A 20005-nucleotide genomic window follows, 5' to 3' on the forward strand; every position below is an offset into this window, starting at 1 on the left:
GTACCATCAGTAGTTGATATGTAGTTGATATGATTGTATAAATAGATCCGATTTATTAGATTAGAAAAATTAAACGGCCTAAGATAGTTTTACTGTGAAGAACAACTTTTTTTACTAGAAAAGAAATACAGATATTTCAAAGTGCGATATACCAGTGATATATACTGACAAGTATAGTTTGCGCTTATAAGACAAAATTTAAATTTTTAATCTTAATTTTGGAGTTAATTTTGAAGACTTTTCATCGGAATTTACTTTGCAGTCTTTGCTTTTAAATCGCTAATAGCATGTATACATTTACAAATTATTTTTTATTTATAAATATGTCATTTTGTTTTTTCCACCAAAAACCAAAAGATGATGGCCCGTATATTGCTTAATATTATAAATGTGCATTATAGGTCCTCTACCCCAAATTTTTGGGATAACACATAAAATGTTTTATATAAATATTTTATTACTAAATGCAATTTAAATGTATGCAAAAAAAATTTATATATTGATTGTTATTACTATAGTATATAGTATGATAAGTATATTAATTTCTTTCTAGCTTCGCCACGAGGCTTTGAAAGGTCAGGACCGGCACAGTGCATAAATGTGGGAGCTCACGAGAGACGAGATAACACGTGTTAACATCGTGATTCCTTCTATGCGCTCACTCCTTGTTTGCTCCCGTGTGCACGTTGTCCCTATCTTCGGTATATATGTTATGAATTTACAAAAATATCCCCTTGTGAAATAATATAGAAAAATAAATTTGACACCTAACAATATTTTCTCATAAACCGTAAATTTTTCAATACATGTACACTTCGCCATGGGGCTCTGAAAGATCAGGACCCGGTGCATGAATGTGGGAGCTTATGAGAGAGGTGAGATTATACGCGTTAGCGTAGTGATTCCTTCTATGCTCTCACTTCTCGATGCATGTTGTCCCTGTCTCCGGTCTATATGTTATAAATTTAAAAATATCCCTTTGCGAAGTGATATGGAAAAATAAATTTAGTACCTACCCGTAAATTTCCCAACAAATATAACCTTACCAAATTTATTGCGAGATCTTAATGTACGTTACTGGATCGTTTATATTGACACCATAGAAGCGTTTTTTTAATAAGAGGAGGCGGAGGTGTGGCGAGATTGGGTGGTGGCAGAGCATGGAATTCCGGGAGTCCCGGTGCGGTGCCGGTGCCGGCAGGTGCACGGAAAAGGAGGGGGATGCGTTTGCGTGGGGCTGCGTCGCCATGAGCAGCTAGCTAGTCTGGCTGGCTGGCTGCAGCGGCAGAGCAGCCAGGACGTCGTACTACTATATACCGGCCCGTGCCACTGCCGCTGCTGCTCTCTGCCACCACCCTCCCGGTTGGTTATCTCCTCTCCCGCTATTTATATCCCCCGTCTCTGTGGGCCGTTGCCCTCTCACTCCTCGCAACCACCTCTCGATAGTTTCTTCTCTCTTTTTTTTCCTCCCTCTCTCCCCTTCTCTTGCTGTTCTTGCTTTGGAGGTGATGGTGAAGCGGTGGTGACAATTGTGAAGAGTTCGTCGTCGGCGACGACGGCGACGGGGAAAGATGTGCTGGCATGCTTTCCACAGGCTTTCTTGAACTGTGAACTCGTGGGGGGTATGTATATGTGTTGGAATTGTGGATGCGCTCGCTCGCGGCCTCCAATTCTGTGGAAAGAACTGAATTGTGGAGTCATCTCTGCCTGTTGATGGTTCAAGAAAGCCCATGGAAACCATGCAGCGTCTTTGTGCTTCCAATCCGCCGGAGAATTCCGGCTACGCGGATCGTTGGGGGTTGGTAGTGGGAGAGAATTATGGTGCGTTTTTTTGCTCTGAATTTGGGTGTTCTTTTGGGGCTCCGTGGGGGCGTAATTCTCTGAGAATTCTCGTTGCGGCTGTTCTTGGATCATCGAGTACTTGTTTCTGTGCTTGAATTCTGCAGTTAAGGTGGACAATTGTGGTGTTTGTTGACTTCTGTGGCTCGAGAAAGTCCATGGCAGTTATGATGCTTCTTTACTTCGGTTAAATTCGGCATCAGGATGGCTCTTCTCCTCTGGATTTCGCCTTCTTAAATGTGTGCGTTCAGAGTTCAGATGCAATTCGGCAAAGGTTTTCCTTGCTTGGGAGTCTGCCTTCTCTGGATCTTGGTTTTTCTTGTTTAGTTTCTTCTGCTCGATGCTGCAATTCTGTTTGCGGCCCATGTACTGAATTTGTCCCTCTTTTTTGTTCTAAGTGAATTTGGTCTGGACAGTTTATTTAACGCCGATTTGTTCGTTGACACCGTGTTTATGAAAATTCAATTCAGCACAGGTTCTTATGGAACAATTAGCGTTAACTAGCTGGATTTGACAAGAAAGATCTTCAGATCATAGACGGCCATGGAAGTTCGATGAAGCAAATTGTGCAGGGAATTTACTGAGACGGTGTGCCACGCAGAGAATTCAGGTTAGAAGTACGTTCAGAAGGTTTGGCTGAAGCAAATTTTCAGAATTCATTTCACTCAAGCAATCTTCAGAATTTGATAATTCAGACCGAAAAACGTACTGATGTTTTCAGAGTCCATGTAGAACTTTGTCCCAGAAACTACTTTCGCATCCGTAGTCCTAATTTCGAAATGAATTCACTACAATCATTGCGTTTAAATTTCAAAACTCACCATCTACAATTTGCGTTGTATCTGTCTGTTATTTGCCAAAATCTGAACCCCGACAGCTCGTACTTGGCCACACGACCGGAAGCTACTGACACTCGGGTTTCCAATTCTAACACCGGCACGAAATTAGCATACCATGCAGCTCGACCAATTACTGCAGCATTTACGACAAAAGCCCTTTTTCAAGTAGCCCCCAACCCAGCCTCACATCCCTGACAAAAGAAACAAACAGAAAGGTGAGCTACCTTAGCCTTTGCTGTTTGTCCTGATCAGTACTTGGCCACTGTATTAGAGTAAAGGTCAGTTCACTGCACAAAATTCATTTTTTCCTCAAAAAAAATCAATTTTTCTGGTTAGAGAACTAAAACAATCATGTGAAAAATCTAAACTTTTGTATTCCAAGCTGGCATTTATCTCGGTGGCGGCTCAGGAAAAAAAAAGAGAGGAGAGAAGTGAAGTGAGAGGAGGCAGAGGCAGAGGCAGTGGCAGAGCCGCCAGGGCGGTGGTGGGGGGTGCATATGGCGTTCTGTCCTGAGCAGGTGGAAATCACGCTTGTGCAGAAAGAGATCTGATGAGGAGAAAAGAGAGAGAGGGCAAAAGCACTCCATCCAAAAGCTAACATAACCCCCACATAAAAGTCATGTGATTCTCCCAGCAAAAAACCATGAAATCTCACTCGATCGTATCCATCTCGCGATTAATTGCTGCTGCTGCTGCTGATGTTGCCTGTCTCACCTCACCTGCAGAGCAAGTGTGCAGCGGCATGCAACAACCCAATCCGGGCCTGCAACGGCAGCGATCAGGGGGAGGGAGGGAATTTTTCGCGCTTCTCGAGGGGCAAAGTGAACTGAATTGCAGCTGCGATGCATGCCCATTCCATCCCCCCCCCCCCCCCCCCCCAAAAAAAAACATCAGATCCACCGGGCGTTACTGTTGCTGTATCCTCTCTAATTTCTTACTCCTATTTTAGTACTACTATATATACGGAATTGCATTGCAGTGTCATGTCCACAGTACTCGTACACATGTTACTACACTACTGTCACTCATATGGCGTACGTAGGAGCAGCTAATCTCTGCGTGCAGATTGCAGTGCAAATCTATCCATATTTTCACCTGCATTTCTGTGATGCTTATGGCGTGAGAGTGTCGGGAGTGGAGTGATTAGCCATAGGGTAGCATGGTGGATGAGTTATATGGATCACATGACTCGCAATGATGGAGAGGCCGGCCTGGGCTGGCCCTGTCTGACCCACGCTGGGCTGTGCAGATCCAGACCCTTCCTGCCCACGTAGGGGACCAACCAGATCTCTCACAGATATTCGGATCAGGATTCTCTATAGTCAAAGGCATCGTGTCTTTGTCACTGACATATGGGCCAAAGGTCTTCTGGGTCCATATGTCAGTGATAAAGTCACTATGCTCCTGAGAATCCTAATCCTAGATATTTCCCCCTCTCCTCGTCTCGATGTATTCTCCTTTCCTAGCTACACACCTTGACCTGTTCTAGCTACTTCCTTAGTTTCGTAACGTAAGTCTTTTTAGCATTGTCTAGATTTATATATATGCTAATAAATCTAGACACATATATAAATTATATATATTTATTAATGAATGGATTTAGACAAGAGTATAAAACTTACGATATAAAACGGAGATAGTAGCTTACTAGCTTACCACTTCGTCTTCCTCCTCGTCCTCGCTTTCGCCTGGAATTCCCTTTCGCCTCGACCTACCAAAAGGTGAAGCCGAGGTGATAGCAGAAAACCATGTTCTAGTACTGGTTCGTGCGTGCGTGCATCTCCCAAAAGGTAAAATGATCATGTTATCCTACTACAAAGTAGATGAGTGAGCTAGCGATAGAAAGGTAGGAGTAAAATGAGCATGCATGCACGCACTCCAAAAGGTGGGAGGTCAGATTGATTATCAGATTTGGCTGCTGCTGTCACTGCTGTATTGTGGTAAGGGTAGGCTCAATGGTTGAAACCGACATGGTTGTTATAGTATAAAAAATCATACATAGAAACTATTTTTTATAATAAAGATGTCTTTGATAATAATGGTTTTCTCTTTCTCTCTCCTAACTTTATATATTTCACCAATGGTAAGCGTGACATATGCTCTAAAAACTAGTGGTTTCTTCTCAATGGTGAATTTATGGTTTCTTGGTGCATTGGATAAAGAGAAGACTTGATTTCTCCATGAGAAAACCATTTTTAAACTTTTCTCTCTCTTTCTTCATTAATTATGTTGTCATGTTATCATTTTGCTTATGACAAGATATTTAATTAGGACAGAAACCATCATAATGTATCATTGGGACTGCCATAATATTGATGGTCCAGATAATTAGAAGTAGACTAGTAGTGCGTACGAGTTGATCAATCGGTAGCTATTTATGTGTCACATACTCACATGCAACGAGCATCTGTTTCTAAAAGGAAGCAAGACACGAGGAGGCTACACTCTAGATAGTACATTAATGTATGTGCTACAGCTAGCTATATATGCGTGCATGCTGCCATGGTTGAGTGGTCATCAGCTAGCTAGATGGATACATAGCTAAGCTAGCTCGTCACTCGTCAGCTGCATGCATGGTGGAGTACGTAGTGGCTAAGAGCTAGGAGGAGGAAGGGAGCGTGGCGAGGAACTCGTCGACCTTGACGTTGGTGCCCCGCGCGAGGAACTTCATGCAGATGGGCGGCTTGACGCCGGCGAGGGCGAGCACCGACTGCGGCAGCGTCCAGATGCCGTCGCCGCAGATGAGGCCGGAGGCGACGGGGGGCGCGAACGCCTTGGCCCTGGCGCTGTCGAGGCGGTCCCACACCAAGCGGACCAGGCTGCCGATGCACATGTCGATGCCGAAGTAGGGGCCGAGGTAGAACGGGATCGCCATGGCCATCGGCAGCGGCACGAACCTCGCCACCTTCGGCCCCGCGAGGTCCCTGGCGAGGTTGACGGCGATGGCGGCGACGAAGAAGCCGATGCAGAGGTCGAGGCAGTGCTTGGGCAGCGAGCCGAGGCCCTGCACCCCCAGGATCGCCATGTTCCGGTACACCAGCGCGTTCGGCGACGGGTACTCCGACCCCGGCATGCCGATGTCGTGGAACGCCTTGTAGAAGAGCCAGAACACCGACGGCGCGATCACGCACCCCATCGCCGTCCCGATCACCTGGCTCACGAACATGGAGCGCGGCGACGCCAGCGTCATGTACCCGGTCTTGAAGTCCTGCGTAAGGTCCGACGCCGTCGACACGATGCCGATCATCACGCCGCACGCCGCCAGCCCGGCGATGATGCCGCCGTCCGACGCGTCCGCCCACGCGCCCACCGTGAAGATGGCCAGCTTGCCGTACGTCGTCGCCAGCGACCAGTCCGTCAGCCCGCAGCCGTACGCGTTGCAGAACGCCAGCACCGGCGCCACCACGTACGTCACCGCCACGTGGTACCACCTGAGCTGGTAGAAGATGCGCGGCACCGTCGCGATCGACACCGCCGCGATCACCACGTACGTGCCCAGCGCCATCCAGTTGGGTATCTGGTCCTTCAGGAACACCTCCGTGCGCCGCTTGTCGTCGAACGTCTCCTCCGGCGTCTGCCCGTCGCCACCGCCGCCGGCGCCGTTGCCACCCGAGATCGGCAGTGTCGGCCCCGACATCGACGCGCGCACCTGCATCACCAGCGCCGTCGTGGTCCTTGTCATAACCTTCAGAAAGTTGTACAGGCCGTCACCGAGAATAAGGGCAATCGAGATGAACACCTGCATCAAACCACACACAAAAAACACATCGATTATCAACTGCAAGAGATGATGGTTTGCAAGAACTGCAACATCTAGCTAGACATGTACCCGGTAGCCGACGATGCCGCGGAGGCTGCTGGGCTTTAGGTCGGCAGGATACCAGTCGCCCTTCTTCTGCTCGATGAGGGGCCACATGATTCCCCAGGAGATGACGCCTCCGAGGAGAACGGAGATGTTGACGAGGTAAGGGCAGATCATCCCGACGCCGACGTACGTCGCCGAGAAATCGAAGAAGAACCTGCAGCAGGATTCAACGAAGAAACTATGAAGAGTTCAGTTATGAACTGTCACTGTCACTGCATGTCCAGTGTGGTGACTGGTGAGCCTCTGGGTGTGTTCAGGTTGCAAATTACTTGTTTCTGTAGGCCTCGAGGCCCAGCGTCGGGAACGACATGAATCCGCAACCGTCGCCGCCGGTGTAGAACCATTGAAAGAAGCCCCAGGAGAAGCTCATCACGAAGAATTTGCCTAGCGTTTTGACCTGCATCCTGCAAAATCAGCAAATGTTTCAGAATTCAGACACTGTCTTCCATTCAGTGGGTCTCTGTATTCAGCACATTTTACATACTTCGCGAGCTTCGCTCCCTGGGGAGTGTGGAAGCTGTTGATGAGATGTGCAGTCGCAGTGCCACTCGGGTAGATGAGCTTGTAATCGATGATCATTATCTGAACAAAAACAATTTACATATTGGTTCAGTTAACTATTCCCTCCATTTCGAATTACAAGTTGTTTTGACTTTAATCAAAGCCAAACTACTCAAGTTTGAATAAATTTATAGACAAATATAGTAACATAGGCTTTTTTCTCATTCTTGAGAAGGTATCATGAGATGCCGCTCTTTTTTTTATGTAAAATTTGGTAGGTACTAGAAGGTACCAAATTTTACATAAAAAATAGTGGTATCTCTGGGTACCTCTTCAAAAATGGAAAAATTGCTCATTAGTAACATATACTACACCAAATTAGTTTTATTAAATCTATTAGTTAAATATATTTTCATAATGAGTGTTTCTTGGGTTGTAAATGTTATTATTATTTTTTATATAAACTTAATCAAACTTGTAGTAGTTCGATTTTGACTAAAAATCAAAACGACTTATAACCTGAAATAGAGGGAGTATGTCCTTGCAAGATACCATTACCATATGTGTGAATGTAATTAGAAATTGAGTGCTGATGAGCTGCAGAAAATACCTTCCTGAGCGGCACTACGGAGAAGAGGCCAAGGAAGCTGACGATGAAGAGGAACCCAATCATCCAGCTCAAGCTGGGGTTCTTGATGTTGTGCTCGTCCCTGACCTCGCCTGACTGATCACTGATCCTGTCGCTCATCGCGAATATGTAGCTGCCAAAACCCCCTGTCCCCATGGATTGCATAGATCAGCATCTGAAACGATCACCACCCTGACAACAAACACACACACAGAAAGCAAGTCCTGTACAGACTACAGCGGACGTGGTGCACAGTGCTCTCTGTGGATGTACTACCGATAACAGACTAGCAGTGATAAGTCTAGAACGTGAAGAACGGAACATGCACTCCTAGAATAACAGGGTGTTTAAAGAAAGATGATTTTTTTATATGAGTATTTTTTTCATTCTTGAGTAGGTACTATAAGGTGCCACTGTTTTCTATATAAAATTTGATATCTTTATATAGAAAATAATGGTACCTCCTGTTATTTTCTCAAAAATGTTAAAATTACTCTTTTTCTATAGTTGTCCGACACTTGCATATCTATCACTCATTCCATTCAAAAATATAAGAATTTAGTTATTGTAGGGATCAAGGTTGAGCAGAAAAGAACTTGCTACCCCTCAATAAATAAAGTGTGCATGGATATGAAAGGGTTGGTGATGGTAAAACAAGAATAAATTTAAACGTAAAGTGATTGATAAAGTAATTAGTATTACAAATACCGTTAGAAATGTTTATATTATGAAATAAAGTTTGAATTCTAAAATTCCTTATATTTTGAAATGGAACGGAGGTATAGATTAAAGAAAGTATTTTGCAATCAATTCGTTGTGGGTGCTTGCCCATGGTTGTGTCCTCTACCGTAAAATGCAAGCAATTATATTTTTGCTAAGCAGCATATCAACAGTAGCTCTAATAAGCCAGTTTCAAACGGAGTGCTAAAAACATCAATTTGGGTTGGATTTCAGAAAACTGAACTTTAAGAAAGGATAGCACATAAGACGTCGCAAGAAATTTTGAAGAAAATAATCAAGCAAAAATTTTCAGAAAATCCTAAAAGATCAAAACTCATATTCCATAATAGAAACCTAGGTGGGAAGGTAGGGTTGGTTTGGTTTGGTGCAAACACATGGCCTTACCAAAAAATTTTCAATATCAAATTTTGGTAAGTTTTCGCAAAACCAATTTTAACAATGGTGAAACTTGTGTTGGATTGGAGCCGAAATAGTCTAATATACTATTGGAGTGACCAATTTTTTTTAGAAAATTTCAAACTTGGCTTCAATCCAAATAGATACTTAACACTATTCAATTTAACAAATATTGATAAAACCAATCTAGACGACACACTCAAAACCAGCCCGTAGCATGCCGGTTACAGCCTTACAGGCCTTTCATATTCATCCAGAGAACCAAAAGAAGCCTCAAAACAAGGCCTATATTCTGGCCCAAACAATCCACTTCCACTGCTCCGCGCGTGCAGTTGATTCGATCGCGTACAAACAAGTGAACTCTCACCACCGCAAATCCAAATGCACTCGGCGGAAATTTGCCGTTGTGAAATCAATCATGCAATGCAAGGATCGAACCGCGGCGAGTGCGCAAAAATGGCGGTGAAATCCGTGGACAACGCGCGCATGCGCGCACGCACGTACGTACCGCTGAAGGCGATGCCGGAGCAGGCGACGACGCAGGTCTGGACGACGGTGTTCTCCTGGCGGGTGAAGGGGCGGACGCCGGCGACGCCGGCCTTGTGGAGCAGCTTGGTCCACGACGTGAGGAGGAAGAAGCCGAGGAGCCCCGCCGAGACGTTGAGCGACGGGATGATCCCCGTCGTGAGGTTGAGCTTCATCACGATGACGCTGAACATGGCGCCCAGCACCGCGCTCACCGCCAGCGCCCGCACCGTCACCTGCTCCTTCCACTCCGGCACCACCCGCCCCTCGAACACCCGCTCCACCGACTCCTCCGCCGCCGCCTCCTCCTCCTCGTTCCCCCTGCCGCTGCTCCTCGCCATGGCGGCCGCGAACTCCTTCCCTCTCCCTCTCTCGATCTCTCTACCGCTCGAGCGGTTCGTCGCGGTTGCGGTTGTGGAGGCGAAAGAGCGCGTACTCGCGTGTTTCGGGGAGAGTTAAAGAGCTCTCGTCTGGACCCCACATGTCAGTGGTACTGGTGGTTTTCTACCAGTGGATGACATGTGGGGTCACTGATGGGGGGTTTCACTTGGTTCAGTTGGTCAGTGCCACGTGGACCTGGTTTTGGTTCTACGCGTGGCAAGGGGTCCTCCCGTCGTGAACTCGTGATCCGCTTGTCTCGGCTAGTGTCTCGACCGTCTCTTGATTCGTCTTCCCGTCAACGTAGCACACGGTTAAATTTGGCAAATCAACCGCATGATGAGCCCAGAACTTGACGACCAAATGACCAAAAAAGTGTGCACGAACTCATAGCGCAAAAACACAGAGAGACAGGACAAAACTGAGCTTCTGAAACGGAGATGGATGTCACCAACGTAGTCGTTAAAAATTTTGAAATAAAATTGATAAAATGGATGTATTATGAAAGCTGGATTATTTGAAAAATAATATTGAAAGCTGCATATTTCAAAAAATAAAAAGAGAAAAGAAAGCTGTAGGACGAAGGGACTTGAGAGTAAACAGTGACGCTCTTCTAATTCAGAATAGGCCAAGATATGTCAGCTGGGCAACAGAAACACACCATGATTCACGTGAGATTGTTCACCAGAATTTGCATTTGTACCATATTTTGCCGAGCGCACGGGGAAACGTAGAATGTGATACTCGATTCTTGTTCGGTTTCCATCTGCTTCCTTCAGTAATAGAAGGACCCAAGTTCCAGAGAAATTCAGTTCACATCGCTATGTTTGGAGACGTAAGAAAGAGGAAGTGGTTTGTCGCTCTGGCGAGGATGTCTCTTGTAAAAACAGTTATTATTGTTTCTTCGTTTCTGTTTATATTTATAAGCCAAAATTTAATACGAATTTATATGGTATCTTCCCTTTTTAATTGGTGTCATTTCAATACAAATTTATATACTATCTTGATCTTTAAATAAGAGATTCTAGGGCTAAAACTAAATAAGTATTTGTCTTGATTTTGTTTAAATTCGTTCTCAAAATCTTGAATATTATATTTAAGGACAAATGTGGTACCTAGTTAAATTTCTTAATAAGTTTCAATGACACGTAAAAACGAAGGAATGTTCCGTCCAGAGGAAAAAAAGAGAGACTTTCTCGTGGAGAAACAGAAGCACTTATTACCATACTACAATAAAATCATGCTGATATCTCAAGAGAAACATTTCATGCCGAATTGCCCACTACGGAGACAATGTGGCATGCATGATACACCAGCCTCTGTCTTTGAACAGAGCGAGCAATAGCAAGCACGGTGCACACACACAGGCATGAATCATGATCTGCACAGGGGAAGAAGACGACGCTCACCTCAGCATGGGCGGGCCTATGGGGCTAGTGGGCTAGTAGCAGGGCAGCACTGTAGCAGATGGATCTGGATGCACGGCCGCCCGGCCTAGCCTACATCTTGCTGTTGCGGTTGGTGCTGGGGCCCATCTCCTTGGCGATATTCCGGAGAACGTACTTCTGGATCTTTCCCGTGGATGTCTTGGGCAGCTCGTCGCGGAACACCACCGTCCTGGGGACCATGTACCGCGGCATGCGCTCCCGGCTCCACGCGATCACCTCCGCCGCGGTCACCGCGCCGCCGCCGCCCTGCTGCTGCTGCTTCAGGCTCACGAACGCGCACGGCGTCTCCCCCCAGAACTCGTCCGGCCGCGCCACCACCGCCGCCTCGTTCACGGCCGGGTGCCCGTAGAGGACGGACTCCACCTCGACGCTGCTGATGTTCTCCCCGCCGCTGATGATCACGTCCTTGGACCGGTCGCGGATCTCCAGGTACCCGTCCGGGTGCATCACCCCGACGTCGCCGGTGTAGAACCACCCGTTGTCTCGGATCGCCGCCTTGGTCGCCGCCTCGTCGTTGAGGTAGCCGAGCGTGACGCAGCCGCCGCGGAGCACGATCTCGCCCATGGTTGACCCGTCGCGGGGCACGCTGCGGCCGGTCTCGCCGTCCACGATGTCCACCTCGGCCATGCCCGGCGTGCGCACGCCCTGCCTCGCCTTCAGCCGCGCGCGCTCCGAGGCCGGCAGCCTGTCCCACTCCCCTTTCCACGCGCACGACAGCACCAGCCCCGCCGTCTCCGTCAGCCCGTACCCGTGGCTGACCTCGAACCCGATGGCCTCCGTGCGGGACAGCACGGCGGCCGGCGGCGGCGCGCCGGCTGTGAGGATGCGCACCTTCCCCGGGAGCGGTTTCCGCACGCCCTCGGCCGCGTTCGCCAGCATGTTGAGCACGACGGGCGCGCCGCAGAGGTGAGTGACACGGCGGCGCGCGATTGTGTCGTACACTTCGGCGGCGTCGACGCGGCGGAGGCAGACGTTGGTGCCGCCCACCACGGCCATCCCCCATGGGAAACTCCAGCCATTGGCGTGGAACATGGGCAGCGTCCACAGGTACGTCGGCCGCGGCGGCACCGCCCAGTCCACCAGCGAGTCGACGGTGATTAGGAAGATCCCCCGGTGGCAGTGCACCACCCCCTTGGGCGCCGACGTCGTGCCGGAGGTGTAGTTGAGTATCATCGGGTCCCACTCGCTCGCCGGCCGCACCCACGAGAACTCCGGGTCGCCCTTCTCGAGGAGCCGCTCGTAGGTCAACGCGTCGGCGGGGGCGGGAGGGAACTCCTTCTCATGGGGGTCCTCCACGAGGACGACGCGCGGGGCCGGGTGCCCCGCCGGGAGGAGGCGGAGCGCCTCACGGAGTACGGGGAGCAACGCCGGGTCGACGAAGATGAGCTTGGAGCCGGAGTGGCGGAGCAGGACGGAGACCGTGCGCGCGTCGAGCCGCGTGTTGATGCTGTTGAGCACGGCGCCGCTCATCGGCACGGCGAATTGCGCCTCGTACATCGCCGGCACGTTCGGCAGGAGCACGGACACCTGATCGATCCGATTCGACGATCTTAATTTAGCTCGACGCATGCGCAGCACACGAAGAAGACGCTCTTGGGATTGACCGAGGAAGGAAGGAAGGAAGGGCTTGATGGATGCTTACGATGTCGCGGCGGGAGATGCCGAGCGAGACGAGCGCGGAGGCGAGGCGGAGGCAGCGGCGGTGGGTCTGTGACCACGTGAAGACGGTGTCGTGGTAGACGACGGACGGGCAGTCGCCGAACACGGTGGCCGCGCGCTCCAGGAAGCCCAGGGGCGTGAGCGCGCACGAGTTAGCCGGGTTGGCGCCGAGCTTGTCCATGGCCGTCGCGTCGCCGGAGCTCGAGAGTATCACCTTACTGTGAACGGCGGCTATCCCGTGGTGGTTGGAGAGGAAGAAGGAGCAACTGAGGCTGAAGTGATATAAATTTCGCGGTGCGTTCAAAAGCGCTGAAGGAAAGTCTAAAAAAACTGATTTTGTAATAATTATTTATAGGTATAAAAATAAATTAAATATTACAATATTGAAAAAGTAACTACAAAAATTTTTCTTAAAAAATTTAGGAAACAGACTCGCCTGATGTAAGGGTATATTATTAAATATTTACTTTTAACTGAAATTTTGTTAGATTGATAAATGCATTACAACTTACGTCTCATTAATCTTTTAGAAATGTTTACGTGTGTCGGAATCAACTTATATTGATTTAAATATCAATATTTTAAAGTTCAAGTAAATAGCCACGAAAAATTGAAAATATTTTAAAACTTAGATAATGGTGTCATCTATTCTAAAATTTTTTAGTTTAGAATATAATGTGTATTAACAATAACAACAAAGATAAATTTTATGTAGTACCAAAGTAAAGTATATCTAATAGCTTAGAGGTAAACTGAGCAAAAATAGTTTAAGAGGTTAAGTACTCCAGTATAATCATGTATGCACTGATTTCTATAATTTTAATTATTTCAACGATTCCATAGCCAATTAAATGCTTAAAAAAGGACTTGATCAATTCAAATTTAAAAATCAATTACTAAAATGACTAAAAAAATATTTTAATATATTCTTAGTCTATACTAAAACATCTAAAAATACTTATATATCATTGAAACGGATACAGTAAAATGAAAGTTCTTTTTTTTTTTGAATGAAAGTTCTTTTGAAACATCGTATCATCTACAAGCTTTGAAAAACATGCATGCCATATTATAATGGCCACAATCTTGCTATTGAATACTATCTCTGTCGTCTGCTGTTTGGCTGTTAGATTTGAGATCCAATGTCAGGGTGCTTTATATAGTTGGAGTAGCTAATTATTAGTCTGACACATAAGATCTACTATGAACTTTCAATGGTACATAAGTAATTTTCTTCGAAGTTCGAAGTTTGTCCTGGTTCTAGAAAACGAACTGCTCCATGGAAAATCAACGGCCGCGATGAATTGCAGGCACGATCTGGAGTTATGGACACGCCGCAGTAAAAGAAAATTCGTTTTCTGAATTTGCTGACTTCCATGTGCTTGACCTGGTCAACCTCAGAAAATTCAGGTCGAGACGAAGGAAAACGAATCATAGTATATTATTTAGGATGTTCAAACGATGAATACGATATGGCCACTCGCACGCAGCACGTTTTTCTGCTACCCCTAACCTCCATAGGTTGGTCAATTTACTTTTATTAAAGTACATCTAGTTGCTAAATTTTATATTCAAGAATTTAGTATTTCAAGATATAAAATAAATAAATGTATTAACTTTTACACTAAAAATTATGGTATCTTCGTGTACTTTTCAATTACCATAAAATTTCTCCCATAAATTACATGTGTAGCACACAAGGACGTTAGTCGGTAGATTAACTAAACGATACAGAAGATGGTACCTTCCAAATTACTGGTAAATGTGTATGCAGTTTTTAACTATATTTTTCGTTTTTGTTTAAGCTTATAAGCCAAAATTTAAATTTTTAACTTTAAATCTAAACTTGATTCTAATATTTGTTTCACCACTGTTTTTTCATTCTTGGCTTCAGATCACTGAGGATAAATATATAAAAGATTTATTTATAAATTGTTTTTCGTGTAAATATGTCAATTGGCTTTAACCCTTAAGCAACTGAACATCCTCACGTCTCCATTCACCCGGCACAAAAACACGAAAGCTCCAATTTGTTCTTATTCAGGTAGATGGATAGATGATACAGATCAGCAGGACGACAAATTAATACATTAACGTGATCTGGCGAGATATATGGAAAAGCTCCAGTATGACTGTGCATGCATGTGTTGCTTTCAGAGTTCCGTGTAGGAGATGAACATACTAGAGGTCCAGAGCATTGCCTTCAGAGATAATCGACGCACCAGAGTATGTAGTGTAGCTGTGGTCTTAACCACTCCTCGCAGCTTTCTTATCTCCTCCATGTGTCCAATTGCAAGAAGGTTGGTCATTGGTCAAAAATGTCTAGCTCGTCGATCGTTTTCACCTGTAGCTCTAGTCAAGTGATCGGTTTTTTGGTGATAAAAGATAGCTCCTTTTCTATGTACGAGTCGTCTTCTTTGATTTCAGTTCTCAGATTCTTTTTTTGACGTAAGAAGGTAGAGGCAACTCTACCTTGTAGCTATTTTATTGATCGAAATGTGTGTTACAGGGAGAAGAGGGGGAGGGGGAGTAGAGGTGAATTTACAGTTGCGGGGCTGTACAAAAAGGAGTTTTCAGGTTCTTGCCGAGACAGTCCTCTTCGTGAGTTATTATACCAGTGAAATATTTGTCCATACTCCATTGAAGTTGCAAACCAGTGTAGAACATTTCATCTGATCTGTTTGAACGCATGCACCAGCTGCTGGCAGCCGCCTTCACTTTTGTCCACTCCAGTGTGCGTACTTGTGACCGTAAAAGTTCAGATAAAATTAACGTAAGATTTTGTCATATCTGTGTCTAGTGGAAAGTTTCCACCCAAGGACAGATCTAGCACAAGAACAGGGGGAGGGGCTGTGCCCCCACTATCCCTGTTAAAAAGGCAACTCTCCGATGTATTTTTACTGGTAGTATTATACTATCAGTAGAAAAAAGTATCGTACTTTGTTAATTACTTGATTAGTAGTATTTTGTAATTTTTTCCAATAAAGATCACAACAAAAAAGATGATATTACCCTTTCAAATTTTTACTACACCTAATATTATTGGTGATATAATTTAATCATAGTTATCTGATAAAAATAGATCAACGGTACGAATTAAATTCTACTACCAGTAAAATGCAGCGGAGTCGGTCCTCTGTTAAAAACATGTGAGCCTTCACTAAAATCTCTTTTAAAATTATACTACCTCCGTTTTAGATTATAAGACTTTCTGAATTTATCTAAATTCATTCATATATCTATGTATATGTTTTGGATATATGTCTAGATTTATTAACACAAGACCAGAAAGTTTCAATGAAATGGAGGGAATATGTCAAATATCAATAGAAAGGGGGTTAAAGCTCAATGTAATATGTTCAGACCCTCTAACAGTTTTGACTAGATCCGTCACTGGTTTCGGCCTCCGCCGCTGTGTTTGGTGGAGCAAAAAGAGAACCGGTGTGGAATAATCTTTGTCATAATCCACCCAAAGCAACTAAAAGAGTTGGCTGGCCAAAAAAAAGAGAAAGATTTGCTAGACCAACTGCAGTAGTTCATTCTTTTCTTCTAGAACCGAAAGAGATTGCTAGGCAAAAGTGAAATATCAGGTCAGGAAAAGATAATCGGTGTGGAATAATCTTCGTCATAAATTCATAATCCACTCAAAACAATGCAGACTACAGAGAGTTGATTGACCACAGCAAACTGCAAATTTGCTTAACTGATTCCAACAATTTGATCTCTTTTTACCAGAGAAAAATACTTTTCAAGAAGATAAATAATGACGGCCATTGTCAGGTGAATTTCATCTTGAACCAAGCAAGGTAGCAAAAACATCATGTCACAGTGGTCTGCTTAGTTGGCAACCGCAAAATACACGCGCACAGCAGCAGAAAGAATGGAGAAATTATGAAAAAGCTAAAGATCTCCTATGCCATTCCAAATACAGAAGAATCAGTGGATTTACGTCTCAAAGCAGTCGTAATCTGAGGGGACACTCGTTGCTTCGAGATTGCACACAACCTGTTTGCTGAAAGCAGGAGTGAACCACACACCAAAAAAATGATTGGAAAACAAGGGGCACATGCAATTCAGTTCTCGTGTCGTTATCAGGCCGTCTTGTATTCTGCGACGGTGATCTTGGCGGCGGGGCCGCCCTGGATGTAGACGATGGTGAGCTGCGCGCCGGCGTCGAGCCTTGACATCCATGACGGGAACTCGTACATGTCCTTGGCGTTCGTGCTGGAGACGCCGTAGATTGGCCCGGAGAGCTCCTCGACCTGGAGCTTCAGGTAGGTGATGGCGTGGCCGCACGTGTTCTTCGCTGTGACGACGTGCCGGTAGTAGTCCACGCCGTTCGTCTTCCACGAGTTGGTCACCGTGTGCACGAACTCCAATGGTGAGTCATGATCTGCGCAAGCAAGCAAGCAATCAAGAAATGCAATCTCTTTAACTGTTCTAGATATGGAGATCTCAATGCTACTTGTATTGATTGCATGAATTGGTTTGGGTACCGTTTGATGGTGAGGGGCCCTGCGGCGGCGAGTTGTCCGGTGTGTTATCGGCGGGCGAGGCGGCGAGGCGCGCGAAGACGCCGCAGATGGGCGCATTGCCGACGAGAGTGGGCTCGGCGTGCTGGTAGTTGCCGCGTTCGTCGGCGTAGCCGTCGTTGGCGTCGGGGCCGCCGACGAGGGCGCCGTAGAGGATGTTGGGGTCGGCGTTCTTGCTGTTGTAGTACTTGTCGAATCCGTCCATGCAGCCGATGGTGGCGTTCATGGCGTAGATGGACGGAATGGACGCGCCACGGTGGTGCACGTGCGTCGGGTAGTAGCTGCCATAGCCGACCATGTAGCTCATCCCCTTGGGGTTCTTCCCGAGGACGTAATCGACCTGGGACCTCGCGAAGCGGAGGATCTCCGATGGCTTCACCTCGCCGTCCGGGCACTTGAGCGTGCCGTGCGACTCGGCGAGGTAGTCGGCGTAGACGGTGAGGAGGAACGTCGACGAGCTCACGTACTGCATGTTGCTCCAGTCATCCACGTACAGGAGACCGCCTGCCCGATCCGTTCAATATATCGATTGGCGCATCAGAGATGATCGATCACGTCGCAAATGCATTACCGATTCTTGGAAGAGGCTAGGATTACCAGTGGTCATCTTGATGTTGTGGCCATTGTTCTTCTGGAGGCAGGAGCAGAGGAAGAACTCGGCCTTGGCCTGGTACTGCTTGAGCGTGGCGGCGCAGCCGGCGGCGTTGCCGCCCTGCTCGAAGAGCACCTTGGAGAGGAGCACCTGGAGCCCGGCGTACTTGTTGTCCCAGGAGAACTCCGTGACGGCCCAGCCGGTGCCGCCGAACGCCTCCGCGTTCTGGGACACGTAGTGGAGGTACTGCTCGTCGCCGGTCGCCTCGTACAGCCACGCCGCCGCCCACAGCAGCTCGTCCTCGTAGCCGGAGGCGGAAGGGTAGAACTTCTTGGCGCTCTGCAGGGAGTCGTCGTACTTGCCCCTGAACGCGTCAGCGAACGTGAAGAGCTGCACAAAAAAAAACAAAAACAAAAAAAAAACAGCAACAATTCATCAGCGTTTCTGCCGCTGCAATCTACATTGCTCTGTGCATGCTCTCTCTGTAGACTGTACCTGCTTGGCGTGGAGGAGGAGGAGGTCGGAGTACATGGAGTCGTAGGGCTTGAAGGCCTTGGACGCGGCGGCGAGAGCGGCGGCCGTCTCGCCGGCGACGTCGGATCCGTGGTTGTTGGCGTCGATCTTGAACGCCGTGCGCGGCGTCGTCATGTCCTCGGCGCGCTCCCAGCACAGGTGGTCGCTGTCGCCGTCGCCCACCTAAGCAGCAGCACCCAAAAAAAAAAGATGATCAGAGAAAGGCCCGCGACAATAGTGGGCTTTTTTTAAACTGGGCTTTGTGTGATGGGCCTAGAGTATGTGTACCTGGACCCAGAGAGTGTTGGGCTGCGTGTGGGCCTTGATGAAGTAGTTGGTGGCCCAGCGGATGGCGTCGAGCGCGCGGTGGAGCTGGTTGGCGGCGATCATCTCCTTCTCGAACTCGACCACCCCCCACGACAGCATCGTCGCCGCGTACGCCATCGGGAACCCGAACTTCACGTGGTCGCCGGAGTCGTAGTACCCGCCCACCAGATCCACCTGCAACGGATTCGATCGAGTCAATGCGCGTCGCGTTCGTTGCGATCATGTATTCTGATCGGCCGGCCACATTTTGATTGATCGGAGGCGGCGTGCGTGCGTGCGTGCGTACCCCCTGGGAGAAGCCGTCGGTGAGGGCGGAGTCGCCGCGCCACCGGACGAGGCGGTCGGCGGGGAGCTTGCCGGACCGCTGCGCCTCGAAGAACTGGAGGCACTTGTCGAACGCGCTGGCGTAGTCGGACGGCGACGCGTCCACCGCGCCCGTCGCGAGGAGGAGGAGGAGGAGGAGGAGGGACGACGCCGCTACCACCAAGCCGGAGGAGGTGGCCGGCGTCTTGCGCATTGTCCTCAACCGCGCCATGGCTCAACCTTGACCCCGAGGTAGCTTCACACAGGCGGATCCCGATCGAGGGTGGAGGGAGAGGCTCGCACGGCGGAGCAGTTTTATAAGGTCGGGGGATCACGACGACGTGGAGGACGGGGCGGCGGCCATGGCGTGGTGGTGTGCCTCGCACGACGAGCTGGGCTTTTGATGGGGGTTTGAGCCATGCACGTCGTGGAGACGAAACTGCAGAAATGGTTGCAACTCGTGTGTGGCATACTAGTTTAATTGGGAGAACTAGATTAATAATTGAAGATTAGATGCTTGTGAAATTGAGATGTCAGATTAAAAAAAGAAATGGAGGTCTGGGTCAGCTACCAATTTGTGTCGGCTCTGATCGACATGTAGTCCACTCCAGTTGTTACACTGCGTTGATGATGTTGTCTTGTGTTGCTAATGGTTATCAATTTATCATGTTTGTGCGATTCTGCCGTCTGAAATTCTGAATATATGTCAACCTAGATATATCCATTCAATTCAGGGTGAGATGAACTGCAACCTAACATATGTAACTTTCTGTTTATCTTCTGACTTATGAGGAAGATAGAGCACCATGATCAGATGTTCTTAAACAGAAATCAGATGCGTGGGGGCACGACATTAGCGCTATGGCCTCTTAACGTTTGGATTATGCTTATCATTAGCATGTCTAAATATTTTACATAT

General features: G+C 47.4%; 3 protein-coding genes across 3 annotated transcripts; all 3 read right to left on the reverse strand.

Annotated features, from left to right (window-relative positions):
- Positions 1-4937: 4937 nt before the first annotated feature.
- Positions 4938-9753, reverse strand: LOC102716406 (probable metal-nicotianamine transporter YSL10). The gene is made up of 6 exons (XM_006652957.3): positions 9318-9753; positions 7655-7818; positions 7028-7125; positions 6813-6947; positions 6508-6697; positions 4938-6417 (listed from the first exon to the last, which is right to left on the reverse strand). Exons 1-6 carry the CDS (start codon positions 9673-9675, stop codon positions 5278-5280), a joined length of 2085 nt encoding a protein of 694 aa, XP_006653020.2. The 5' UTR covers positions 9676-9753; the 3' UTR covers positions 4938-5277.
- Positions 9754-10832: 1079 nt separating this feature from the next.
- Positions 10833-13122, reverse strand: LOC102716682 (probable acyl-activating enzyme 5, peroxisomal). Its single transcript, XM_040523734.1, has 2 exons — positions 12803-13122; positions 10833-12687 (listed from the first exon to the last, which is right to left on the reverse strand). The coding sequence occupies exons 1-2, from the start codon at positions 12998-13000 to the stop codon at positions 11212-11214; spliced, it is 1674 nt and encodes a 557-aa protein (XP_040379668.1). The 5' UTR covers positions 13001-13122; the 3' UTR covers positions 10833-11211.
- Positions 13123-16590: 3468 nt separating this feature from the next.
- LOC102702845 (endoglucanase 13) lies at positions 16591-19386 on the reverse strand. The gene is made up of 6 exons (XM_006653808.3): positions 19070-19386; positions 18745-18957; positions 18439-18639; positions 17949-18333; positions 17316-17855; positions 16591-17212 (listed from the first exon to the last, which is right to left on the reverse strand). The coding sequence occupies exons 1-6, from the start codon at positions 19316-19318 to the stop codon at positions 16911-16913; spliced, it is 1890 nt and encodes a 629-aa protein (XP_006653871.1). The 5' UTR covers positions 19319-19386; the 3' UTR covers positions 16591-16910.
- Positions 19387-20005: the final 619 nt, after the last annotated feature.

The sequence above is a fragment of the Oryza brachyantha genome, chromosome 4 (assembly GCF_000231095.2).
Source record: "Oryza brachyantha chromosome 4, ObraRS2, whole genome shotgun sequence".
Lineage (NCBI taxonomy): Eukaryota > Viridiplantae > Streptophyta > Magnoliopsida > Poales > Poaceae > Oryza > Oryza brachyantha.

What these genes read in the sequence shown, in the direction of transcription:
- LOC102702845 (XM_006653808.3), bottom strand. Translation starts at nt 19,318, where the DNA reads ATGGCGCGGTTGAGGACAATGCGCAAGACGCCGGCCACCTCCTCCGGC. An exon ending in TCCTCCTCCACGCCAAGCAG is followed by an intron (nt 18,334 to 18,438) that starts GTACAGTCTACA and finishes TTTTTTGTGCAG; the next exon opens with CTCTTCACGTTCGCTGACGC. An exon ending in CAACATCAAGATGACCACTG is followed by an intron (nt 17,856 to 17,948) that starts GTAATCCTAGCC and finishes CGGATCGGGCAG; the next exon opens with GCGGTCTCCTGTACGTGGAT.
- LOC102716406 (XM_006652957.3), bottom strand. Translation starts at nt 9,675, where the DNA reads ATGGCGAGGAGCAGCGGCAGGGGGAACGAGGAGGAGGAGGCGGCGGCG. An exon ending in CAGGGAGCGAAGCTCGCGAA is followed by an intron (nt 6,948 to 7,027) that starts GTATGTAAAATG and finishes CTGATTTTGCAG; the next exon opens with GATGCAGGTCAAAACGCTAG. An exon ending in CTCGAGGCCTACAGAAACAA is followed by an intron (nt 6,698 to 6,812) that starts GTAATTTGCAAC and finishes ATCCTGCTGCAG; the next exon opens with GTTCTTCTTCGATTTCTCGG.
- LOC102716682 (XM_040523734.1), bottom strand. Translation starts at nt 13,000, where the DNA reads ATGGACAAGCTCGGCGCCAACCCGGCTAACTCGTGCGCGCTCACGCCC. An exon ending in GCATCTCCCGCCGCGACATC is followed by an intron (nt 12,688 to 12,802) that starts GTAAGCATCCAT and finishes CGGATCGATCAG; the next exon opens with GTGTCCGTGCTCCTGCCGAA.